The 25,760-nt window shown below is 41.8% G+C and overlaps 1 protein-coding gene across 2 annotated transcripts in view; it reads right to left on the bottom strand.

Moving 5' to 3' along the window:
• Nucleotides 1-25,760, bottom strand: part of CACNA2D3 (calcium voltage-gated channel auxiliary subunit alpha2delta 3) — a 753,656-nt gene that overhangs the window by 48,960 nt on the left and 678,936 nt on the right. For both annotated transcript variants that reach the window (XM_017852939.1, XM_017852941.1), the window contains 4 exons: nucleotides 15,584-15,659; nucleotides 12,573-12,625; nucleotides 11,004-11,059; nucleotides 2,157-2,268 (listed from right to left, as the gene is read on the bottom strand). In XM_017852939.1, the coding sequence (XP_017708428.1) occupies nucleotides 2,157-2,268; nucleotides 11,004-11,059; nucleotides 12,573-12,625; nucleotides 15,584-15,659 (297 nt within the window). The remainder of the gene's footprint in view (nucleotides 1-2,156; nucleotides 2,269-11,003; nucleotides 11,060-12,572; nucleotides 12,626-15,583; nucleotides 15,660-25,760) is intronic.

Raw genomic sequence — 25,760 nt, 5'->3', positions numbered from 1 at the left:
TGTTAACAAATTAAGGAAAATTTTTTTGTAATGGATGTAGAACTTTCTTATGAAATTCAACATCCATTTAGATTTCAACAATAACAATGGCAACAAAAACTCTTACAAAAGTTTTCTTTAGCCTCATAAATTGTTACTACTAAAAATCTACAGCAATTATGGAATTAACAGTGATGGTTGCACAACATTGTGAATATACTTAATGATCCTGAATTATACACTTTAAAATGGTTCAATGGTAAATTTTATATTCTTTATATTGTATGACAATAAAAAAGTCCTTTAGCAAACATATTTAACATGTAATTATTGGAGGCACTTCCTTTAAATCAGGAATGAGACATGGTTGCCTAATCTCATTGCTTCTATTTAACGATGTGTCAGAAGTATAGTGCAATAAAACAGAAAACAATAATTAAGTATGGAGATTAGAAAGCAAACGTTTCACAAACGATATTACGGTCTATGCAAAAAGTCCAATCCAAGAGCATCCATACACAAACAAGTCGATCTCAAACAGCATTTAGCAGTGTGTTGGATACAATATTCAATATACAGAAATCAGTGATATGTTCATATACTAGTACTTACAAATTAGAAAAGTAGTTTTAAATATATACTCTTTATGACAGAAGAAAAACTATGGGGTATGTAGGTATAAATATATAGTTATAAAATTGTATTAAAAGGCATAGAAAAGGCATATAACTAAAGAGATATACTTAGTTTATTAATGGGAAGTCCAATTATTATAAAAAATAGCAATTATCTTTAAATTGACCTATCACTTACAGAAATTTTAATCAAAACCTTATCAAAATTCATGGAAATGAGCCAGGCGCGGTGGCTCATGGCTGTAATCCCAGGACTTTGGGAGGCCGAGACAGGTGGATCATGACATCAGGAGATCGAGACCATCCTGGCTAACAAGGTGAAACCCCGTCTCTACTAAAAAATACAAAAAAAATTAACCAGGCGTGGTGGCGGGTGTCTGTAATCCCAGCTACCCAGGAGGCTGAGGCCAGAGAATGGCGAGAACCCAGGAGGCGGAGCTTGCAGTGAGCTGAGATTGCGCCACTGTGCTCCCAGCCTGGGCAACTGAGCGAGACTCTGTCTCAAAAAAAAAAAAAAAAATTTGTGGAAATTAACAAGCTAGTTCCAAAATAAGTATGCAAGAGTAAAGAGCCAAGAATAATTAAGAAAACTTATAAGAAGAATAAGGAAAGGAGCTTGTTCTCCTAAATACCAAGTCATATTATAAAGCTTTAATAATTTAAAAGATATGGTATTATATATAGGTATTAACAAACCATAAGATCTGGAAACAGATCTGCATATAGATGGGAACTCAGCCCATGACTAGACTTATTTAAACAAAAAAGAAAGAAAGAAAATTTCTGTGCATTGTGTGCCTGTAGTCCCAGCTACTTGGGAGGCTGAGATAGGAGGATTTCTTGAGCCCAGGAGTTTGAGATTAGCCCAGGCAACATAGTAAGACCTGTCTCAAAAAAAAAAGAAAAAAAAAAAAGGCATCTGTAAAGAGTCAAACCACAGAATAGGAAGACCCACATACAATGCATACGATTGTAAAGAAATAGTATCCGAAAGAGAAAGAACACCCAAATCAATAAGAACAGATCTAACCACCCATTCGGGAACTGCCCAGTTGGAATAAAGAGGTCAGAAACCTGAAATAACCAATAAAACCATTAAAAGAGGCTCAATCTTATTAGCAATCAGGGAAATGCATACTCAATCACCAAGAAACATTTCCAAATTATCAGGTTTGGGTAAATCCTGAAGGCTTGTGCCTTCAGTAAAGATACGTAAGGACATTCTCGAACACACAGTTCAAACTGCCAACTGTCAATTGAGAAAGCACCAACAAGAACTTTCCCAAAACATGAACAAACTGACTACACATCTCCTATACTGCAGGATGTATTTTCATGCATTCTGAATGCTTCCCAGCGTCTAGAATATCTTATAAAGCCAAGTGGTGTTTCTTCTAAGCTGATAGAAATACTTCCTTACACAAGAGGGCAGCCATGTTTTCTCTTGGTGTAACTGTGCCTGCAAGTCACACAGACCTATCTGGGAAAGTTCTGTGCTGAGCAGAAAGGTGTAGGGGGTTAGAGGGTCGGGGGATGGCTTACTTGGAGCAGTCTTCACAAGCAATATTTCCTGTGGTCTCCTTGATGGTGCGCTCAGAGACAAATGCTGGATATTCAGTATCACAAGGCTCCAGGGTCTGTTTCAATTTCTGGGCTGTAGGGATAGGGGGAAAAAAAAAGGTAAAGAATGCAAGGCACAGGCTCAATATTGTGACTGGCAGCCCACAGCAACCCAGAACACAGTTCCGCTTCTGCTGCTCTGTGATTTTTCTAGCACAGCATAATGCATTATTTTCTAATTAGTCAAGTGATTTCATCTGCCAAGCAACTCTATAAGCTATAATTCCTCCAACAGTTGTGTTGGCTTGATCAGCTATCATTTATGCATCACAAGAATTCAAATTTCTGGGACAACATCAGTCACAGGGTCTCTGACCTCAGACTTACTCAAACTCAGCAACAACACATATGTATATCTGAATAAATGTATAAAATATAAGTTATACCATATTATTTAGGGTGAGACAAAGGTCATGATACAATTGCATGGTTTTATTATAGAAAGAAAATTGAAATATGAAATAGTAAAATACGTAATGTCTTTGAAGCACAGCCATGAACCAAATCCTACTATTATGAAGCTCTTTGTCCAATAATATACCATGTCAATTTTAAAGCACTAAATAACCCTGGTACGTGGATGAGCACACAGTAGGCACTCGGTAGAGGCTTGGCAGTTGATTGTCCAGTGGGCAAGATCCAAAACCTCACTAGGTCTCAATTTTCTTATTTGTAAATCGAGGATAATCAAGTTCTATCAGAGGTTGATGTGAGAAGTACATAAAACAATGTTATGTTGAAACATAATGAGTGTTCAGTAAATGTCAAATAATGATAATAATAATAGCAACAATAACAAAGATAACAGTATCATTCTAATGAAGCCATTGTGACATTATAACGATGACAATAATGATAGACACTACAGCATAGTGGTTAAGGGTGAAGGCTCTGAAGTAAGAGAAGTTTGGAGTACGAATCCCTGCTCTGCTACTTCTAGTGAATCCTCACTGTTCTCATCTGTAAAATGGGGATGCTAGTAGTACAGGTACTCTTCACAGGAGGTCTACTTGTTAGCATTTCCCCCAAGAGAATGCTTACAGATTTCCAATACCACAGTTTGTACAAAGCCTTCAGTTATTGTTTTCGTAGGAAAAAAAATCGTATTTACATTTACAATTCCAAAATTCAATAGGATTTTAACAAAACTGTGTGTGAACAAAGTCTCATGTTACATTCCAAATATAACTGGTTGGTGGGCAGAACTACAGGGAGATGTTTTGTCCACTGTCCATGTGGGATGCTGCTGGCACTAAGTGAGCCGTCAGTGCTACTACACAAAAAAACAACTGTTGGGTAACAACCAAACACTTGTGGGGTGATCAGGAAGCGATTCTAAGCATTTGTAGTATCCTAACATGATGCTTTCTTATATGTAGGCTTTTCACTGAGGTTTAACTATTTTGAGGAAATTGGTTGAGGGTTTGGGGTTGCAGCACAATGCATTTAATCTTTATTATTTAAAACAAAAGGAAGTAGACTCTTCATCAGCTCTTTCACTCAGAATATAGAATTTTCAGTAACTGATCGCTGACCTTAAGGGGAAATGTCTATAGTAACCTCACAGGATCGTTCTGAGGAATAAATGAACAAAAGCATGTACAGCTCTTAGCAGAGTGAAGCATGCATGCACTTTTGCCCACCTACATGCATACACACAGCCTTCATGAAATGCTACTCATTAGCAAGTGTTACCATCCATAGGCCAGAGGCTGGCTAGTTATGCAGTAGCTAAAAGCACCAATTCCAGGCAATGAATCCTGCCACTGCTGTGTGACAGCAGGTGAGCTTTTAACCGTTTTACACCTTAGTGTCCTCATCAGCTAAATGGGAATAGCAGTACCAAGCTTGTGTGGTTGTTTGAGAATCAAATGAATTACATGGACAGTAGCTGTCATGCTGTGAGTGCTGCTTAAGTGTATGTTTTTACCACCATCGTGACTCCTGCTGTACTTGTGCTATTTCATGGAGTCAGGCGTTTTTGGTAGAAAAGGCAAGTAAATGGCTGCCTCTCTGACTCCTGACTCCACTGATTGTACAGTGCTGGTAGTCATTCTCAAGAAAGGCCAGGTTCCAAACACTATCCCTTTGTCCCCAAGATGCTAGCTCATTGGAGGGAACATTAAATGCCTGCTGAATACAAGAATGACTCTCCTGAATAGTGTTTTCAAACATAAAATAGAATACAATGGGCCAAAAAATGTGAGACTCTCCGTCCCTTATGACACATTTCTTTCTTGCCTTTGGAGGGTAAGGTGAATTTTAGGTGCTCCAGGCCCAATAGTAACAACACAGAAGAGCCACGTGGTGGTAACATCATTCTCTTTCCAAATCTTTTTCGGTGCCTCTGTTTTGTAAGGAGGACATCTTTGTTTGACAGTAGGGAGTTTCCACCACCTTTCTATCTTTTACACTCCTTTCTTTCATTTGCTCTCCTCTCCCTTTAAGCTGAAGAGACCAAACACAAAGCTCATAGGATCTGGCTAAAATTTGGTAACACTTTTTATTTTCATGGTTCTTATTTTTACAACTGATTTCTCTGTATGGCAAATCATTCTGGTTTTCAGTTTATAAAACTTTCTTTTCATAGTTAAATTATTTGAATTTAAAAAACTGAGTCCCTTGAAATGAAATAAAGATTTAAGTATACAATAGCTTAGGTTATAAGTGGAAGAGGCACAAGCATGCAGATGGAATATAAAAACCTAATGATGGCATAACAGCTAAATTTATGGAGAAATTGCTGTGTTCCAGATGCTGTCCTGCTTAATATGTATTAATTTATTTCATAGTAAAACATGACAAAATTAAAAAATAAACTATGAGGTATGAACAGTTGTTATCTGTTTTGCAGATGGTGAATGGAGGAAAAAGAACGAGGGTAAATTGCCCAAATTCATCCACTGAGTATGTGGCAGAACCAAAATTTGACCTTGGGCTGTCTGGCTCCAGCATGTATATGTTTCACTGCTCTGTGAAGTTCGGCCAATGAAAAAAAATAAGAAAGGTCTTTGGGTCAGGCTGAGATAGGCAGCACACATGATTTGAACAAGCCTGATAATTGCACCATCTCTAATTCTAATTGTCTGGGCCCAGTTACAATGGAATGAGTCCAGTACTCTCAATGGTGAGACTCATTTGGCTCTGATCCTTTCTGGAGATGAAATTCTTTTTCCTTCGACAATTGTAGGGCACTCCATCCTGACAGTGATAAACCGTTGGGTCTATTTGCAGCACGACTATTGGCTGGAAGTTGCTCGATGTGCTTTTGGGAAACGTGAATTATCGTATAAAGCCATGGCCACATTTAATTTAAATAACATGGCTAGAACTTACTTTGTCTAGAGTGCTATGGAAAACGCCACATATATGTGCAGTCACTATTATTTATCTATGGAGTTTCAAACCAGTAACTGAGGCTGCTTGCAATCTACTGGATACTGTTTTTGTTGTTGTTGTTGGAGACAGAGTCTCACTCTGTCGCCCAGTCTGGAGTACAGTGGTGTGATCTCGGCTCACTGTAACCTCTGCCTCCCGGATTCAAACGATTGTCTTGCCTTAGCCTCCCAAGTAGCTGGGATTACAGGCATGCAGCACCATGCTTGGCTAGTTTTTTTGTATTTTTAGTAGAGATGGGGGTTTCACCATCTTGGCCAGGCTGGTCTCGAACTCCTGGCCTCAGTGATCCGCCCACCTTGGCCTCCCAAAGTGCTGGGATTACAGGTGTGAGCCACCGTGCCTGGCCCTATTGGATACTGTTTTAACTCTTAGGCACTCAGAACTCTCATCTTACAAAGCTGTAGGTAGTCAAGGATCACTGAGCTTAGTTTGGCTGACTCCTTCTTTTTCCAGAAGGGAAGAATGAGGTTCCAGAAGCAGACACTGCCTGCCGTGGGTCCCACAGAGAGTGACTCATCACAATCATCATTAACTCACACAGCAAACCACCAACACCTTCACCATCAATCTTAACTATGTACTTACCACATGCCAAACCCTGTGCCAGGCCCTTAGCACGGGCAGAATCCTCATCACCACAGAATAAGCAAGCCCTTGCTACTGTCCCATTCTGCAGATGAAGAAACTAAAGCTCAGAAATGAAGATACTTGCCCAAGGTCACACTGCAATGAGTGATGGGGTCCAGATGTGAGCCTGGCCCTCACATCCCGGAGCCCACACTGCTGTGCCTCCTGTCCCAGTTACGCCGATGTCACCACCACCTAGCACCCACTCACAATGAAGCACCCAAGGGAGCATCCGCACAATTGAATTTCTTTACTTTTCCCTTAGCAACAAATGTCCCTGATGAGAATAACTGACTTGGGTTCACAGTAATTATGTGCAGACAATTGGGAATGAATAGATTTGCCATTTGAAAAGCCTTCCTCTTCTTTTGTTTCTGTGAATGCACCCCTGTTCACAACCGGGTGCCAGCAAGCTCTGTTCTCTTTGTGCAACTTCACCAAAATGATACCTTTGTGATAATCAAGCAGAAATGGGCTTCCACAGTCCCCTTCATTAAGGAAATGGAGCAGATAAACAGTGTAATTATGGATTCCATTTTTAGCTAAAACAAAGATGTATGTCTCAGCTCAGGGTCTTTATCTAGTGAGGGAATGGTAAATTTAGAATGAAGAAACCTTGCAAGCCAATAGCATATGGTGCCTGAAACGTTTCCCTCCTTATGCCGGGTCTGGGATTTATATTTACATTTAATAAGATATCCCAATGACAGCAATCCTGTGGATGAATGAGTTCACCTTTACTTCTTTTCATTTCTTCATCCATAAAATGGAAAAAGTCATATGATGCCCAGCAGAGGGCTGTCGGCTGGAATGAGACAATTCCAGTGCAGTAGCTGCGGCTCTCGCTGTCATCATTAGCTGAGGGAGGTCTTGGCTTAGGTCTGAGTCCATTGCCTCTTAGCTGTCTGACTTAGGTGCTTCAGAGAGGCTTGGCAGGAAATTCTAGCAGTCCCCACCTCTCAGGTATGTTGAACAGATCTGAAGATAATCTATGTGCCAGCTCTCTGGAAATGGCAAAGCACTTATGTAGCAGCACACCATGCATCAACGATGCAATTATGTGACAAGGTCTCTCTGTAGTCTGTGGGAAGGAGGTCTCACAGTCTGGCAGTGGAGTCAGAGGACATGCTGAAATGATCTATTCAGGGTCCTTTCTACAAAGCTCCTTAAGACAGAAAATAGAGAACTAAAGCACCATATTATTCCTTTCAGCTGAAAATTGGACCACTTTTGGTCCAGCTGGGGTGGGGGTGGCGAAATTGCAGAATGGGAGCCTTCACAAGTATCTCTCAACATCGTGGGTGCAGAGATCATAGCCTGCTCCCTCAGTCACTGTCCCCTACTCTGCACCCCTCAGTCGGGGCCAGGGTTTCTCAACAGTGGCACTATTGATATTTTGAGTGGGATATTTCTTTGTTATGGGGGCTGTCTTGTGTGTTGCAGGATATTTAGCTGCATCCCTGGCCTCTAGCTACCAGATTCTAATAAAAACCCTCCCTCCCATGCTGTGACAGCCAACATGTCTCCAGTCATTCCCCTGGGAGGCAAAACTGCCCCCATTTGAAAACCACTGTTCTAGGCAAAGATCATAGTGAATGGCATTCAGGAAAACTCTAGAATCCATAGGACCAAAATAACAGTATGGCCAGATGTCTGTGGTGGTCGGTCACGGAAAAGGGAAACAGGTCAAGGTGAGGATGAGGGAAGTGGGAGTGAACACAGACACGAAGAGAAGGGAACGTCCTCACTAGGTATGAAGAAGAATGCCAAAAAGTGAACCACTGAAAACAAGCTTGCTGCCCTCAGCCCTGTGTAAACTCCTAAGAAATAACCAGACATCTCAGTTAAAAAAAACCACCGCCACCACCCAAAGCATGAGCGCCCACCCACCAGGCATGGAGTACTTGCACAAGGGCTTGGCATACATTGCTTAATTCACTTCTCACAGCCACATTATGTCTATTGTTTTCTCTGCTGACAAATGGAACCAAAGCCGAGAGAGACCAAGTGACTTGCCCAGAACCTCACAGCAAGCAAGAAGCAGAGAAAGGCTACCCAGAGTTCCTAACCACTAAGTTCAAAAGCTGCTCTGGCCTCTGAGAGCTCATAGTCTGATTCAGAGGGAGAGGGGATTTGTCTCCAGGTCACTGGTGCCACAGAGAGAGCAGCCATTTAACCAACTTGCAACCCATTTTCTTGGCCTCTATTAATTTTCTTATTTTTAAAAAATATCATTTATCTCTCTTCACTCCTATAAGTAAGACTGTGGAAAAGTGAGTCCAATAAGAAAAGCAAATGGTAAAAATAGCCAAGTGCCCATTTAGTAGGTCCCTCCTCGTCTTTCTTTTTTCAAATCATGCGCAATTTCAACAAAAGCAAGTTGACACTACAGGTAAAATTTCCTTTCGGGGACAAGACAGTCCTCTTCGCCTAGCTCATACGTTGGTGTTTGTTTATTGACTCCCTATTTCCCATACCAACTGCTGACCCCAATTAGCTCCCTATCTCCTTCCTCCCACCATTTTATGTGTTTTTATGTATATACGGTTTTGTATCTTGGGTTTTGTCTTGTTTTGTTATAATTTCATGAGCATTTCTTAATTTCATCAAAAAGTTTTCAGAAACAGAAAAAATGCTCTTTCTGTGGATGGGTTGCAATTTATTTTAAAATGGCCTTTATTGTTAGACATTTAAAGAGTTACCAGTATTTACAATTATAAATTCCCTGGTGATGATCATCCTATCATAGAAACCTTTGTTCCCATCCAGGTTTATGTCCTCAGGCTAATTTATACAAGTGGGATTTGGGGCAGTCACTGTCACTCAGTACCCAACCCAGCAGGGAGGAGCAAGAACTGAGTCCAAGCCCTGGGGGTCACCAGACCAATGTGTGTGTGTGGGGATGCAAGCAGAGCACAGGGGCCCTGCTCCACTGGGCTGTCAGTGTCCCAGGGCAGAGCCAAGCCTGGACAGGCATGGATTAGGCTCCCAGTTATCAGAGAGTGAACTATGCGGGCATCAGCAGGGGCAGGACTCACTCAGCAGATTCTGCTCCATCTCATGTTCTAAGCAGAAATCAGAGAGTTCTTGGATTCCAGCAAAATGAGCCTATTTGTAAGTTACAAAGCCATGACTATAGTGACCCTAATGGTCATGCTTAGCACCAGAAAGATTTGTTAGGATATTGAATCAGCAAAGATACAGCACCTACTGTGTGCTCAGCACCAGTTAGGTGTTAAGAGAGAACAATATTTAAAACATAGCTCCTACCATCAAGAAATGCTAGGTTAGCGTAAAACACACACAGTGAGGCAATAATGTTAAAGAAGAGATAGGATAACGCATGAGCTGACTGGGGCAGGAACAAGAAGAAAATGTTCATTCTGCCTGAGGGAACTGAGGGAATCCTCACAGGCTGGGATCTTAAGAGAAAGGAAAGGGAATGTTAGATTAAAATAGATCTAGCATCTGGGGAAATGCTGATACGTGACTAATCAATCTCTTTTTTAAAAGACAGATAGTTAGAAATAATAAGAATGGTAATAGCCTGCTAGTCCCTGGCCTCCCAGGTGGGAAAATGAACATGAATGCATGAAGGCAAGAAAGAACAGAGTGTATCTGAGAAATAGCATGTGAGTGGGCAGGCCTGGGGCAGACTGCTGGAGCCAGCATTCATTAAGGATCACTGGATTTGTAGGCAATCATCATCACTGTCATGGTCATAGTGTCACCACCGTTATAATTACAGATACGTTCTTTTATATATTGATTTTCCTTCCAACTTTTATTGTAGGTGTGGAGGGTACATGTGCAGGTTTTTTATATGGGTCAACTGCATGTCTCGAGGGTTTGGTGTACAGATTATTTCAGCATCCTGGTAGTCAGCGTAGTACCCAATGGGTAGCTTTTTCCATCCTCACCCTCCTCCCACCCTCCACCTCAATTAGGCCTCAGTGTCTGTTTTCCCTTCTTTGTATCCATGTTTACTCAATGTTTACCTTACTTATACGTGAGAACATGCGGTATTGCTACTATTTTTTGAGGACTTCTGTTTCAGTCACTGTGGTCAGCACGTAACATGATTTCTCATAGCATTAAACACACATGCACACAGACACACAGACACACAGACTCACTTCCTAAGATAAATATTATTTTCCCCACTGTGCTTAGCAAAGGGAAACTGAGCCTTGGAGACAGATCAGCTGACATGCCCAAGGTCAACCCTGAGCCGGGACTGAAACCTATTCTGATCTAACTCCACAACCCATGCCTCCAAGAGTCTCTACTAATTACACCCTCCTTAAATCATCAAAGATATTTGAGAAGGAAGAGGAATGTCATCAGATTTATGTTCTATGAGGGTAACTGTGAAAATGAAAAGAGAATGGCTAATCATTCATTTAGCCTGAGACACAGGCAGTGTGTCTGTCTCTCTTCTATTTCCGCATTGCCCATGAGCTTTCTGAAGAATTTACCTGTGCAATGTATGACCTCAAAGCCTTAGTTAAGGAAACAGGTCAAGATATACATTCAACATGGGCTGAATGAAGCCTGTGGAATTCTGCGTCAGACTAGATAGCACAGCACTTAGCATAAAGGGTGTCTTTTTGCTGACAGAGCTGAAAAATCATCACTTTGTCCTGGGGAATTTTCTGAGCCAGCACATCCCTGATGAAAAGTAGCCAGTGAACCCAGCGCTCATCCCTCCAAGCTGGGAAACAGAAACCAGTTGCTGCTCACCTTTAGCTGTCATATCGGAGTGCCACCAACTGCAGAGGTTAAACTCCACCAGGAACCTAAACAGATCGTGGAAAAGCCCAATGTTACTTCGTCATCCATGCCTGTATCACAGAACAGTGACTTTCTGTATTCTTCAGCATCGCTTACCTCATTTGAGAACATCACAATTTGCAGATATCAACACAGCTGGCTGAGTTATCACTGAATATTCACTGGGGTTTATCTTTCTTGTGAAAGGCTATTTTATCCCCAAAGCCAGGTTCACCTGGACTCAAAGATTCCTAGATGAGGAATAACCTGCTGTATAGGCTGAAATACTTTCCTCGTTATTGTTCACCAGTTATTCAATCTTAATATCATCTAATTTGATTCCACAGTAAAAAGCCAATTTCTAATGAGCTTCTCCTCCCTTAGTTCAGAAATACAGATAGAATATTCTCCTCTGCCAAGACTATGATCTGTAGTAATGAAAGATGCTTTCAAAATGAATACTGCTACTTGAACTTGTTTAAGCCCCCTCCGCGTGTGTGTGTATAGAGGGAGGTAGAACAGACTTCTCTCTATGAAATTATGTCACAATGCAACTTCATAAAAATCAACATTTCTCAATGGCTGGTAAAGAATACAAAAATAATATAAATTATCCTCCAAATAGATGAAGAGAGATCAAAATTTGGTCATTTGTTTTTCAGGCTTATGACTACTATTCCTAGCAGCTGTCTCTCAATCTAAATCCCACTATTATCTGTTAATGTTCTTTCTCTGCCTCATGTGTATATGGAGAATTTACTTCCCATTTGAATTCACAAACTGTATTAAAATAGAGGTTACATTAAATTAAGAGGACAGTGACTATCCATCAAATGGCATGAAATTTGCCTCAAATCCACAGAAGTGGAGTCTAAGCAGGGGAAATAAGAATGAGAGAGTTTGGTGCAACTTACACAATCTTGTTTACATGTTCATCTATGAACTTCTTCCCTTTTGTGTGACACAGTGTTTCTGTAATGTGTCTAATATCTAGTCTGAAAGTCAAGACTTTCATCTTTGTGCCATTTCAAGTGTTACTTAAGTTATAGATGCAACGAGCACCTCCAAACAAGACCATAGTTTGACAGGAAAAACAATGAAATCACACCTGAGGAAGCCCCCAGCCCTAGCTGACAATCTCACACATCTCCCATTCCTGCACAGGCCAAGGCAGCCAAAGTAGCATGGTAGACAGTCACAGCAGTGTGCTCTTCTGACCACAGCCCACCCAGGCTGCAGTCACATCAGCCAGACATCCATGTGAAATTGAACAGTAACCACAATAAGTAAATTTAGTTGTATATTGCAAACTGTTAATCTGCTAAAGTATGACATAATAGCCAAAGGAGTGATCATGAATCACTTAATTAAAGATCATTTTTGGTCTCTGTGTTCAATATTTTGAGATGTTCAATGAAGGTATCTCAGAGCACTAGGAATCTAACGGTTATTGAAAGCATGACTCACAATCTCTAAGTTCACTTTATGATACAAAAGGAAAATATTAATCCTTTTCAAAATGCAGCAGATTTTACTTACAAGACAAGTTCTGTCATGATCCATTTTACTGCAGAGAGGAAGGCATTATAAGGCTGAAGAGAAGAATTCAGTATATTAAAAACAATGTATTGCACACAAAATTTGTAGCTTAATTTAGGGCTTTACATAAGGACAATGTTATTCTTCTAGAGAGATTGATATCATGTTAAAAAACAGTGGCGTTCTAGCTAAGGGAAGAAAATTGTTGGATACTGTATCCTAAAACTAACATTTTAAAACTTTGAACTCCACTCCAGTGAGATGTGATTTACAAGTAAAATAAACCTGATCTAATACAAGGGTTATCAGTAGGAGGAAAAAGGAAGTTCAGCACCCGATGCTTAAACCTTTACCCTCTAGGGGCTAATATTTTGAAGCTTAATGCTGAAGGGGCTGGAATCATATAACCAATTTCAAATGGTAATTTACAGGGCAGCCTCTTGGAAAGGTGATTCCCTGTTCTCCATCACTGTATGTCATTCATTCAAATAAGCAAAATTGCATACACCTGATTTTAATGCCGTCCATGAATTATGTAGGATTTAAGCTGCCTTTTTTCACACTTACATATTTGGACTTGAAAAAAATGATAACCATATAAATATGTGATTTTATCCTTGCTGAAAATCCCCTTCACCCTATAAAAGAAGGCATTGAAAGCCTAATCTTTATTTCAGAATATTTTAATTAAAAAAAGCAGTTGGATTGCTTACACTGTGATATTTCCTATGTGGATAATTCAATTTCCTGAATTCTGGAAAATACCAAGTCTCCCCCTCAGTTGGTTCTTTGTACCTAGCTATGCCAGTTATGTGACTGGGGCGTGGACTTGAGAGACAGGCAATGACACTAGTAAATCCCGGGCTCTGGGCCCCAGATGTCAGGTCCAGAAGAATCTCAGAACCTTCTGTGGTTGCCTTTAGATATCAGAGAATTGAAATGCATGCCAAATCCTGGCTCTGCAGCTAGAGCTGCTTAATCCCACCTTCTGAGCATTTTAATTATAAGAACTAGAAGTGAGAATGGAGGAATTATCCAGTTTTAAATGAAACAAGAACAAATTTACATGCCCCCAATCATTTTCAAAACTTTCCCAGTCCGGCCAGAAAGTAAATGTGCAGAACAACAACAACAACAATGCTGAGGCTCTTCCAAGCCCACCCAGATTTCAGACTTGGTGTCTCTCTTGCTCTGATTCGACTGAGTGCTTCCACATCATTCCTTGAATCACAGGGTTCTGGGCCGCCAGGATTAGGGTCAGATAAGGATGTGAACTTTCAACAGTTTCCTGAAACCACACTTTGCAGTCCTGCGGTTCTGCCATTACATTTTATGGCTTGAAAAATAATCATCTTGCTTTCAAAAAGACCGGGGTGGTCAGACTATGGGACAATGTTGTGTCTTTGTACCTGCTGGGATGGGTAATGTGGGTCAGGGGGAGGAGAGAGTAAATAAAAGGATTAAGGAAGCTTTGGAGGTTGAGGGGAAAGAGGGCAGTAGCAGTGGCAGCTCGCTCTGAGGCCAGGGAAAGGCACTCAGGCATTCCGTGCCAGGCATTGGCTCAATATATGAGTAAACAAAGGCATTATGCAAATACGGGATTAAAAAAATTTAAATGCACATTATCATTTAAAAGCAAAAAGCCACTAAGCTTCTAAATCTAATGATGAAAACACACCTTGGGAACGTTTAACGTCTGGAACTATTCATGCTAAGGTTAGGGGAGTTGGGTTTAGAAAGACATAGTGAGTCTCACTAAAAGCTGTATTTTCAAAATATTCATCCCTTTAGCTGCCTCTCACAAATTTGCCAGCTCTGAATCATTTCTTGCTCCCTCAGTGTAGGAGAACTGTGTTAATTATTCGGTTTTTAAATAACCCCCTTGTAACATCTTACATCTGCAAATTAGAAAGTATATATATTTTAAAGCCAAAATAGCTTTTAAATGTTGTGTTTCAAACAAAATTTTAGGTTAATTTTTGGTATTTACAAAACAATAGCATTGTAAGGGTTATATTTAAACACATATGACAGACTATCCAGAGGTACACTATATCTTTTTTTTTCTGTGTTTTTAGGTGTTGCTGGCCAAATTTACATTGTCTATGCATTGTAAATTACATTTTTAATTTGGGAGTAAGTGATAACAGTTAATTTCTGGCCATCTGAAAGCCAGTTTCTAATGGCACAATAGCTATGCTGATTGATCCTCATCTGTGACATCACCAAGGAATCAGCTCCAGGGAAAACGATGCTGAAACCCGGTGGTATGATTAGCGGAGAGGGAGTATCTGTGATCAAAATGGGAATTAGAACACAAGCTCACAATTCCATTACAAACTAAAAGGACAAGTTCTGTTGAACAAAACCAAGTTATTTTATATACAAATGGGAGAATTAACAAAACTTCTCCCTTTTTCTGTCCATCACAAGGGGGTTGCTGCATTAATCCATCAAAGGCTTTAGACCCATTTTCATTCATATAATCACTGGATTTGAGTTGAAACAGCAGTGACTTCTTTTTAATTTTAATTTTTTTTTTTTTTTTTTTTTTTTTTGGAGAGGCAGGCTTGCTCTGTTGACCAGCTGGAGTGCAGTGGCAATGATCTTGCTCACTGCAACCTCTGCCCTCCTGGGTTTCAAGCAGTTCTCCTGCCTCAGCCTCCTGAGTAGCTGGGATTATAAGTGCATGCCACCATGCCTGGCTAATTTTTGTATTTGTAGTAGAGACGGGGTTTCACTATGTTGGCAAAGGTGGTCTCAAACTCCTGACCCCAAGTGATTCGGCCACCTCAGCCTCCCAAAGTGCTGGGATAGCAGGCATTAGCTACTGCGGCTGGGCCTGAAGTGTTTTTTTTTTTTTTTTTTAATGAGTAAAGTCAAAATGTTCATGATTTTGCAAAAAGATAAACTTGATTACTCCAAAGAGGAAGACAACACTCAGATAACACTCAAACAGGGAGAAAGACAGAAATGTGCAGCTGTTTTCTGGGTGACAGCATAGTACTTACATCCAGGAGGCCATGGGCGCCATCGCTGCTTTCCTTGTTGGCTCTACACATGGCTTGGTAGTCATAAAGGGTAATTCTACAGGAGAAAAATGGAAGGGAGCTTTGCTAAATGAGAAAACATGGGAACCAATTGATGCTATGTACTACAAGGTGAGCAGTCACTATCATCAAGGGCAACAGTGACAAACACCACGCAGCTCTAACATGGATAACGAATAAGGAGCCCAGAAAAGGCCAGTGCTGGAGGCACAGTCACATTATCACTTGGAATTTGAAGAACAAAGGGAACGAAGGTGTCGGGAAGGGTAGAAGGGGATGAGGACCCACCTAACTTGATGTAACAGTCATTTGGTCTGAAGAAGGATGGTCTGCATTGAGCAAGATATTCCAAAGGGAATGTGCTATTCTGAACTGGATTCTAAGACCCGGATGGAATTTACTTGGGCCATGTCTCCAAGGGACAGGAGAACTAAGAAGAGCCACTTTGGGATAAAACATGGCAGGATTCTGTGTTTCTCAAGCACCAGGAAGCAGGTTTGGACCAGGATAAGCCCTGCACATTGACAATGTGTGGGAAACCAGTGGCTTACTAATTGTAATCCCTACTCCTTGTTGTCACCACCATAAGAGTGAATGGATCTTATTTTGAAAACAGCATAGCTTATGAAACAAAAACAAAGTGGACATTTTTTTTTCCTACATTAGTGATAAAAGTAAAGCTTTCCTCCCAATTATGACCTTTACACAGTTGCAAAAATGTTTTACTTTAACATTATTCAATGTACTTTAATTCCCCCACCAACAACTCTACAAAGGAAAGGTGAATGGCAATTTCTGGTAGCATGTGTTGGGACTCAGAAACCATTACCCTAAAATATGGTGCTTCGACATGAAGCAGTCCCAAGGTTTCTCCGACCTTGCTTCCTGTCTCCCTTACTCCACAGTCTCTTAATCCTCTGTCTCTCCCAAACCACAGGATGAAGCTGTTCTCTGAAGTTCCCTTATCTACCTAAAAGCCAGATCTGCCAAAGAGGAATACAATTGCCTTTCCTGACATTTCATTCACCAGAGAAGAGAAGATCACAACTCGTATTACAGAGGAAGAGACTGAAAATTAAACACCACACCTAGAGCCCAGACCAACTTCTCCCCAACCATTGTCAGCTCTCCATCCCATTCGACTTCCATTGAAATTATTTACTAACCATTGTCTGAGCAGTAGGCCCACTCGTTTCCCCCTCAAAATCATTTATTATCCCTCAAGTAGCCATATTTCCCCCTCTCCCCTCCCTCTATGAAGATGGGCATTTAAGCATCTGTACCCCACTGGGTTACTGGGTAACCATTCTACTATGATTTCCTGTGTTGTCCATATTAAAATACATTTTGTGTGACTTTTTATCCTATTCACCTTCCGTTTGTCAGTTCATTTTCAGCAAACTTCCGGGGGGTGATGGGGCAAGCTCTCCCTCTTTGCCCCTACACATGTTCCAGTATTTAGATGGCGTGAACACCTTATCCCATGCTTGAAAGGTATAGCCAAAGGAGTCTGGCATTCCCACCCTTCCCTTCGGCATCCCCTCCCACCATGCCTAGCAGCCCGAAGGAGAGACACGTAAAGTCCAGCCTGAGTTACATAACAACTGCCAGATGAGATTTTAAACACTTTAATACATGTGCTTCTACATGACCGGATGAAATTCTCCCCACAGGAATTCCTTCCTAGAATAGTACAATGGTTAATGTTGAGTGCCCTTACTGCTGTGTTGGAAAGACCTCTAGATGTAAAAGCTCCATGCAGCAGGATTGGTGTTGGCTCTGTTTCACACCTACCTCTGGCACCTAGTACAGCACCCAGCATACAGAAGGCATTCAGTTTTAAAAGGGTAAATGCATAAATGACTGCTTGATTGCACGAATGTTACACAGATGACGACACAACTGAGAACAAAGGGGCCAACTGCAAAATGTGATCTGGAGGCCTCCTTATCTCGACAGTAAGTTACGGATACTCCTGATAAATGGATTAAATACAGTCGTTTGTGGGTACCAAGCAGAAAACCAGCCACATTTGACCAAATGGAAGATGAAAGCCAGCTCCTAACCAGCAGCAGCACACAGCACTCCTTGGGCAGCAAAGCCCAAGGGGATACCAGTGGTCACGTAGCCAGTCCTCAAGGTCTTTTCTTCATCAGAGTATTTCTTCACTGTCCTCTGGCTTTTTTCCTTACACAGATGCAAGCAAGAAGCTTTGAAGCTTTGTTTATACAAATAGAAACGAAGACCACAAATCAGCCGAAAATTAGGCTTGGGGATGTCCCCACACAAACTTCTCACAGAAATCCTCTCACCATTGACACAGCCCTAGCACTAACCCAGACACCGGAATATGTCACAGAATCAACTGCAGACCACAATGGACAACTCTAATTGGTCCCTGACTGGCCCGCCATGCCACGATCTCCATCCTCACTCAGGAGATTTCCACAGGTACCCCTGCAAGGACTTTCTAGCATTTGGCAAGAATTGGTATTGACTTATCCTTTTCCCATTGCCCAGCGCTGTCTCTACAGCTAAAACATGTGCCAGAGCCAGGTGAGAGGCAGCATGGGATTGAGAGGAACGTGCATGTGCTTGGAGTCTCATAGCCACGGATGCAGGATGGCCATCAAAAGTTGGCCCTGCCGTACATTCAGGGTGCATTCTCTCTCTCTTTTTTTTTTTGAGATGAAGTCTCACTCTCTGTCACCCAGGTTGGAGTGCATTGGCGTGGTTTCGACTCACTGCAACCTCTGCCTCCCAGGTTCAAGCGATTCTCCCACCTCAGCCTCCGGAGTAGTTGGGACTACAGGCACATGCCACCACACCCAGCTAATTTTGTAGTTTTAGTAGAGATGGGGTTTCACTATGTTGGCCAGGCTGGTCTCGAACTCCTGACCTTGTGATCCGCCTGCCTCGGCCTCCCAGAATGCTGGGATTACAGGCATGAGCCACCACACTCGGTCACCAGGGTGCATTGTTGAGCAGCTTGCTGATACTCTTCAAAGGCTTCGTTTCCTGACTTACTCAACAGTTACAGAGACATTCTGAGATCTAAATAACCAGCTGCGTAGAAGTACACTGAAAAATGCTCTAAGTATGCCAACTTTGTTAAGATTCTTACAACAGAGACTGATTTTATTCTTTGTTAGAGTTTGGGCTCTTAAAGCTGCGCTGTTCCCAAAGGCTCAAAGGAAGGCAGTGTGACACAGTGAAAATGCCATCTTTGAAGTCAGTAATACCTGAGCTCAAATCCTAACTCATCCACTTATAACAATGTCTTTTTAACCCTCTTGGTGCCTCAGTTTCCTATCTGTGAAATGGTGAGAATGTCTACCTTATAGGGTGGTCATAGGGTTAAAGAAAGTTATCTATGTGTTACATTCAGCACAGTGCCTGCTAGACAGGAAGTATTCAACAGGAAGCACGGCTATAGCTGCTGTTATAATTATTGGTATCTTTTCATTGCCACTACTAATTAATGGGCTGGTGTTTAATGCAATGGGAATTGACGCAGGCATTACCCAGCTGGCTGAAAAATGAACAAGGCTCCTGGTGTTCTTATCTCACTGGCACAGACAATGCAGAGTAAAATCCATGCTTGCTACTGCAATACAAGGACACCATCAGAAGCTGTGCTGGTGTTACCAAGAGATGATGCAGGAACTTCTGTCCATGGGTTTCTTAGCGGAGGGCAGTGATAGCAACAGCTGATGTCTACTGAACTCTGTTTAGCAACCAAAAGCCAGGTACTCCTCTATATACATCCCTACGAGATAGATTATAATCATCTCCGTTTTACAGAGGGGAAAACCAAGTCTTAGCCAGCCTAAATAAATATGCCCAAGTTCACATAGGTCACTGGTGACACAGCCAGATTTAGTAGGCGGTCAAGCTGAGTCTACTTCCTTTTGCTCTCTGCTCAGAAGCTGGCTCTGGTAGAGTCTAAGAAATGCTTAGACTTCAGACCTGTTCCCCAGCCCAGGGTCTTGTTGGAATGTCACAAGAAACGCTGCCCAAGATAAGGTCTCATAACCAATGTCCAGAATCAACTTTCAACCCAAGCTGAAGGGTTGATGAGGAGTCACCAGGCCAGACTGGACCAGTTGGCTGCGCTTGTGAATACCTCTTACCATGGTAACTACTCTGACACATGGCAGGAAACTCAGGATTCTCCTTGGATCATTTTCAAAGGCTCTAGTTTACATGTTGGGGCTAAACTAAATTGCTCCGGGGCAGCCCCCAGGCCAAGGTTCCTGTCTTTTATTTATTTATTTATTTTTAAATATTACTTTAAGTTATAGGATACCTGTGCAGAACGTGCAGGTTTGTTACATAGGAATACATGTGCCATGGTGGTTTGCTGCACCTATCAACCCATCATCTAGGTTTTAAGCCCCATGTGCATTAGGTATTTGTCCTAAGGCTCTCCCTCCCCTTGTCCCCCACTCTTCTATTTCAAAAGGAGGCTTTCCCGATACTATTGCCATTGACGAGGTTACAAAATAAGCCTTCCCTGTCTTCTCCACACTTGGACAGCTTTAACTAGATGTTGCAGAAAGAGACTTCCAGATTATTACCCTTTTTGAAGTGATTTTGTTACTGTTTTAAATAACTCCATTTTGAGGCTACCTGTATCCTGTTCGGCTGATTATAGTTAAAGAACATGATAATTGCCTGCTTTCATTTGACTCTAAAATCAGCTCGGAGAATCATGCCCAGCCCAAGGCTGGTGCTGTGTGCAGCTACACTCAGCAGTGGGGGTGTATTCTTATTACAGATAACATGCCTTAATCCCCATGACATCACCACCAGGCCACTCCAACCGACCTTATCATTAGCATCACTGTGTGCCCACACGGATGGGTGGAACTTTGAAACTTTAAACTTTCACAGAAGGCAGATACGGCCTCTGAAGAAGCAGCTCAAAGCAACGCAAACAAAGCCTGGTAGCCCTGCACCCATGCTGGGTAGAGCCTTGGATGACAAACTCTTGACATTAAGACATGTTTAAAGCCATTTTGCTAATCCTGTTCTTTTCCAACTAGACAAAAATCCTGACGAAGAAAAATATTTGCTCTAAGAATTAGCAGGCTGCATTTTAACAGCATAAGCTCAGCTAATTTAGGCTGGCTAATTTAGGCTGGTTAGCAACTGTGGGGCTCAACATTTATTAAACACCTACTATGTACCATGAGGCCAGGTAATTTTCCTGTAATGATTCATCAAATTAGTTCACTTTGGCTAAACAACTGGCCTAAAAACAATCTTGAAACAGCTTAATGTCTGCAAATACAGCCCTAAAAACAGGACAAGGGAGGCATTTGACATAGAGATCCATCATGGGACATAATTAAGCAATTCCGAATTGAAAAGTCTGAGAAGCACAATGACTCACTAAGGTAGCATGTAAAAATATATCTTCTTTTTTTGCGCTATAAAATGTGTCCTCTGGGGGCAGCTTTCAACTTGCAATTGAAAAGGCATGGGGCAGGAACATAGGAAATTCTTCACAAACAGACTGTCGCCATGGGAAGCCCTTACTCATTCTTACATCTCAGAAAGCCAGGAAAGTAGAAAGCTCAACCTGTTGATAGGAGTGCTAATAGAAGATCCAAAATGTGCTCTCCCTTCTCTCCTGCTTGTATCAGTCATCATCTCATCCCACAGCAACTTCTTGCAGAGATGGCACTGTTCTTTAAGATCAGTGCAGTGTCTCTAACGCAGCAGAGGCAGTGAATCTACAAAACCCCGGTCTTACTGCCTTTGACCCTCCAACTGGAAATAAGTTAAACAACTTTAGCTAATGAGCACCCATCATTAGCCAAGAATAAACCTCACACAGGCTATCAGGACCTCTCAAGGTTCACTGCTGAACACTGAATGGGGAGCAACAAGAAAGCGTCACTCATTTGGTAGATTAAGCAGAGGATCTGTTGGCACCAAATCAATACCTTTTATCAATGGGAGTTGATAAAGAGAAACAAAGTTGTAGATACTGAGATATTAATCCCATCAGCATTTTACCCAGGTAATAAGAACAGTAACCATAAGAATTAATTGATTAAAGGCCAGGTGTGGTGGCTTATGCCTGTAATCCCAGAACTTTGGGAAGCCAAGGTGGGCCAATCACTTGAGGTCAGGAGTTCAAGACCAGCCTGGCCAACATGGTGAAACCCCATCTCTATTAAAAATACAAATTAGCCTGGCGTGGTGGCACACACCTATAGTCCCAGCTACTCAGCAGATATCTTGCTCCTTAGGCATCTCATGGGGATGAGGCCTCATCAGAAGAATCTGGAAAATGGGATGTAAACTCGCTCTCAATTCCTAAGGCATACACATTGGCATTTGTTTAAAACAGTGATTCTCAACTTTGGCTGCCTTTTAGAATCACCTGGGAAACTTCAAATACATTTTCTTTTCTTTTCTCTTTTGAGATGGGGTATTGTTCTGTCACCCAGGCTTCAGTGCAGTGGCATGATCATAGCTCACTGTAGCCTCCAACTCCTCAGTTCAAGCGATCCTCCTGCCTCAGCCTCCTGGATACTTACGACTATAGGTGCATGTCACCACACCTAGCTAATTCTTTTTTTTTTTTTAAAGAGATGAGGTCTCATGTGCTGGAGGTGGTTGCCCAAGCCGCTCTCGAACTCCTGAGCTCAAGCACTTCCCCCACCTCGGCCTCCCAAAGTGCTAGGATTACAGGCATCTGTCATTGAGCTGGGCCAAAGTAATTTTTTATACATGATGATACCTGAGCATCTCACCTATCTGCAATATTTCATTAGTCTGGGTTGGGGATCTGGTATAAGTTATTTTTTAAGCTCCCCAAGGAATTCTAATGTGCAAACAGGTTTGCCAGCCATGAATTTTAGAATGTGATATATCTCACTGGCATTTTCCTGTGTTGTTTCTTCCTCTCTCACCTTAACTGTAAGTAGCTTGTAGGCAGGAACTGGACTTTATTTATTTTATTTTTTGTTTTACTATACTTTAAGTTCTGGGATACATGTGCAAAATGCACAGGTTTGTTACCTAGGTATATATGTGCCATGGTGGTTTGCTGCACCCATCAACCCATCATCTACATTAGGTATTTCTCCTAATGCTACCCCTCCCCTAGTTCCCCACACCCTGACAGGCCCTGGTGTGTAATGTTCCCCTCCCTGTATCCATGTATTCTCATTGTTCAACTCTCAATTATGAGTGAGAACACGTGGTGTTTGGTTTTCTGTTCTTGTGTTAGTTTGCTGAGAATGACGGTTTCCAGCTTCATCCATGTCCCTGCAAAGGACATGAACTCATCCTTTTATATGACTGCATAGTATTCCATGGTGTATATGTGCCACATTTTCTTTATCCAGTCTGTCATTGATGGACATTTGGGTTGGTTCCACTTTAAAACCCAGACACATCCTCCCAGGGCTTAGTACCAGTCTGGACATATTCAGGGGTACTTCCTTGACTCACCAAATAGGAGGTGCCACCTGCAAACCTTAAGGATGAACAGAGTTTTCCATTGTCCTGGAGAGCAGCACTGATTTGATAAACAAGTATAAGTGCCCCAGAGCCAAGAAGAGAGGGTCCTCTGAAAGAAGGGGGCTCTGGGGAGACTAACAACCTTCCAGCATCAAGATAGTCCCTGACCCCAGTCAGAGCGGAGTTGTTCTACCAACCGCATTTGCTTTGCTCCTGGGGCAAGGAATCAAATTCATGGGTGCCCAGGAAATGTACCTAGCTGCCAGCTGGTTTGCCCATTCACACAGCCCCTCCCATGGAAATTAGCTTCACTTATTAAACTGATGGGGAAAATGGAATCACAATTAATTCAATATTGAAAATATTAAATTTCTTTTGCCTTCTTAGAAGGAAAAAGCTGAATTCTGCTTTGGGAATGAGTTAATGCAAAACCCATTTGAAGCAAGAGAGCTAATTCTGAGGGAGCGCCCTTGGGCTCTGCCACATTGGTGAAGCCAGGTCTACATTTCATAGCAACTATACTATAATGATGCCTATACTGCACTTGGCAGTGTGGGGCATGTCATTGAGGCTTAATAAATGTCAGTACCTCTGAGTATTGGTATTGCTGCTGTCATGATTATTATTAGTAAAACCCAACAGGTATTATTGAGTGTTCCTACTTCTATTGTCTGGGGTTAGGCAGGCACATGGACAGGTGGTTAGAGGGTGGCTATGATAATTTGTGTTCAGGACTGCATTGGGCATGTGGGTTTGGGGTGGGGGAGACTAAGAGTTTTGAATACTGCCCCATCACTCAAGGATTTCCAAAGGGGTTATCAGAGGAAGCCAGAGGACTCGTATGGTTTGAAGCAAACTGGGGCCTGCTGGATGTGGTAGAGACTATCAGTAGTTTCACAATAACTACTCTCCTCTTCTGGTGAGCAGAACTCTAACTTTTCAATACGCACATTACACAGGTTCTTTTGGAGTGAGGTGAGGCCAAGTGATTAAGCACAAGTAATATCCTGGAGGCTGCTTAATACATTAAAAATCTTATTTAAAGCATTTATTAAAATAAATGTTAATTAAGTAATTTGAAACTTGGCCTTCTGGACCTTTTGGAACTCCCTGAACTCTTCTTTTGCAAGCCTGAATTGCAGATGTGATGTCTGGGGCTCAGCAGCTACACTGAACCATGAGGTAACCTTGAGCTTAAAAGCCATCTTGGAGAAAGGTAGAAGAAAAAGTTGTGGTCCTGAGTCTGTAACATGAGGGTCCCAAATTAGTATTTTCAGACTTCCTTACCATAAGAGATGAAAACAACCTCCTATGTTCTTTAAGTCCCTGTTGATTTGGATTTTCCTGTTATTTGTGGCTGGACCAATTCCTAACTAATACACTGGACTCCAAGTTTGATTAAAAGACTTTCTTTGGCACAATGGCTCAAACCTGTAATCCCAGCACTTTGGGAGGCTGAGGCAGTTGGATCACCTGAGGTCAGGAGTTCAAGACCAGCCTGACCAACATGGCAAAACCCCGTCTCTACTAAAAATACAGAAATTATCTGGGCATGGTGGTGGGCACCTGTAATCCCAGCTACTTGGGAGGTGGAGGCAGGAAAATTGCTTGAACCCGGGAGGCGGAGGTTGCAGTAAGCCAAGATCGCACCATTGCACTCTAGCCTGGGTGACAAGAGTGAAACTCCGTCTCAAGGAAAAAAAAAAAGAAAGAGAGAAAGAAAGACTTTCTTTTACTATCTCTTAAGGCAGAGCAAATATGAACGTAAAAAGAAAAATCTCTGTAGAAGATATGCTAGTCTGCTCCAACTATGGAGTAGTTATTTCATGGAATTGTGATGGGGATTAATTAAGGTAATGCATGTTAACTGCTTGGAATAATGCCTTGCCTATAGTTAACATCCAACAAATGAGACGGACTGCATGATGAAGATGAGGGCAGTTAATGTTACTGCTATAATTGGGGATGCTTGAGCAGCAGCTTTTGGATTTTAAAGAGTGGTTCATTGGAAACTCCATGTTTCTGCATTCCAGAAAGTTTGGCCCAGAAATACACTTGTCCAAGCCAATCTGTCTCCTTGTTCCTTTCAATGTTCCTTTCAATGACAAAGCATAATTCTGAGGACATGGTCGGGTCAGCAGGAAGCCAAGAAGCCATTACACTCATTACATGAGTTGTTGAGTATTAGACATCAGTGGGGCAGTTGGCCTTAAAGGTGAGCAGCCATCCAAACATAACAGAATTCTCCTTTAACACTCTCTACACTCCAAGGCCAGGGCACTCGCCGAAGTGTAATGTGATTACCAAAGACAGGGAAAAGCTCCCAAGTCCCACTACACAGAGACAGGAGTAGAAATGATAAGAAATGATATGGGTCTTGGATTCTACCTGGATGTGTCACCTTTTAGAAAGGTGATTTAAATAGCAGAAGAAGCTGCCACAGGGAATTCCATACAAGCCAGCCATATTAATGAACATTTGTGGGGTGGAGTGACAAGGACATTTGCCAGATCCCTTAGGGAAAATATGAATGGCCTTGGAGGGGTAAAAGCTGAAGTGTATTGCACCAAGCACAGCAGAAAAACAAACAAGAAAAACTATGCAAAACAATACACACACACACACACACACACACACACACACACACACACCCCCC

The sequence above is a fragment of the Rhinopithecus bieti genome, unplaced genomic scaffold, assembly GCF_001698545.2.
Source record: "Rhinopithecus bieti isolate Rb0 unplaced genomic scaffold, ASM169854v2 scaffold_35730, whole genome shotgun sequence".
In the NCBI taxonomy this organism is placed as follows: domain Eukaryota; kingdom Metazoa; phylum Chordata; class Mammalia; order Primates; family Cercopithecidae; genus Rhinopithecus; species Rhinopithecus bieti.
This window is presented reverse-complemented; position numbering and strand designations above follow the sequence as displayed.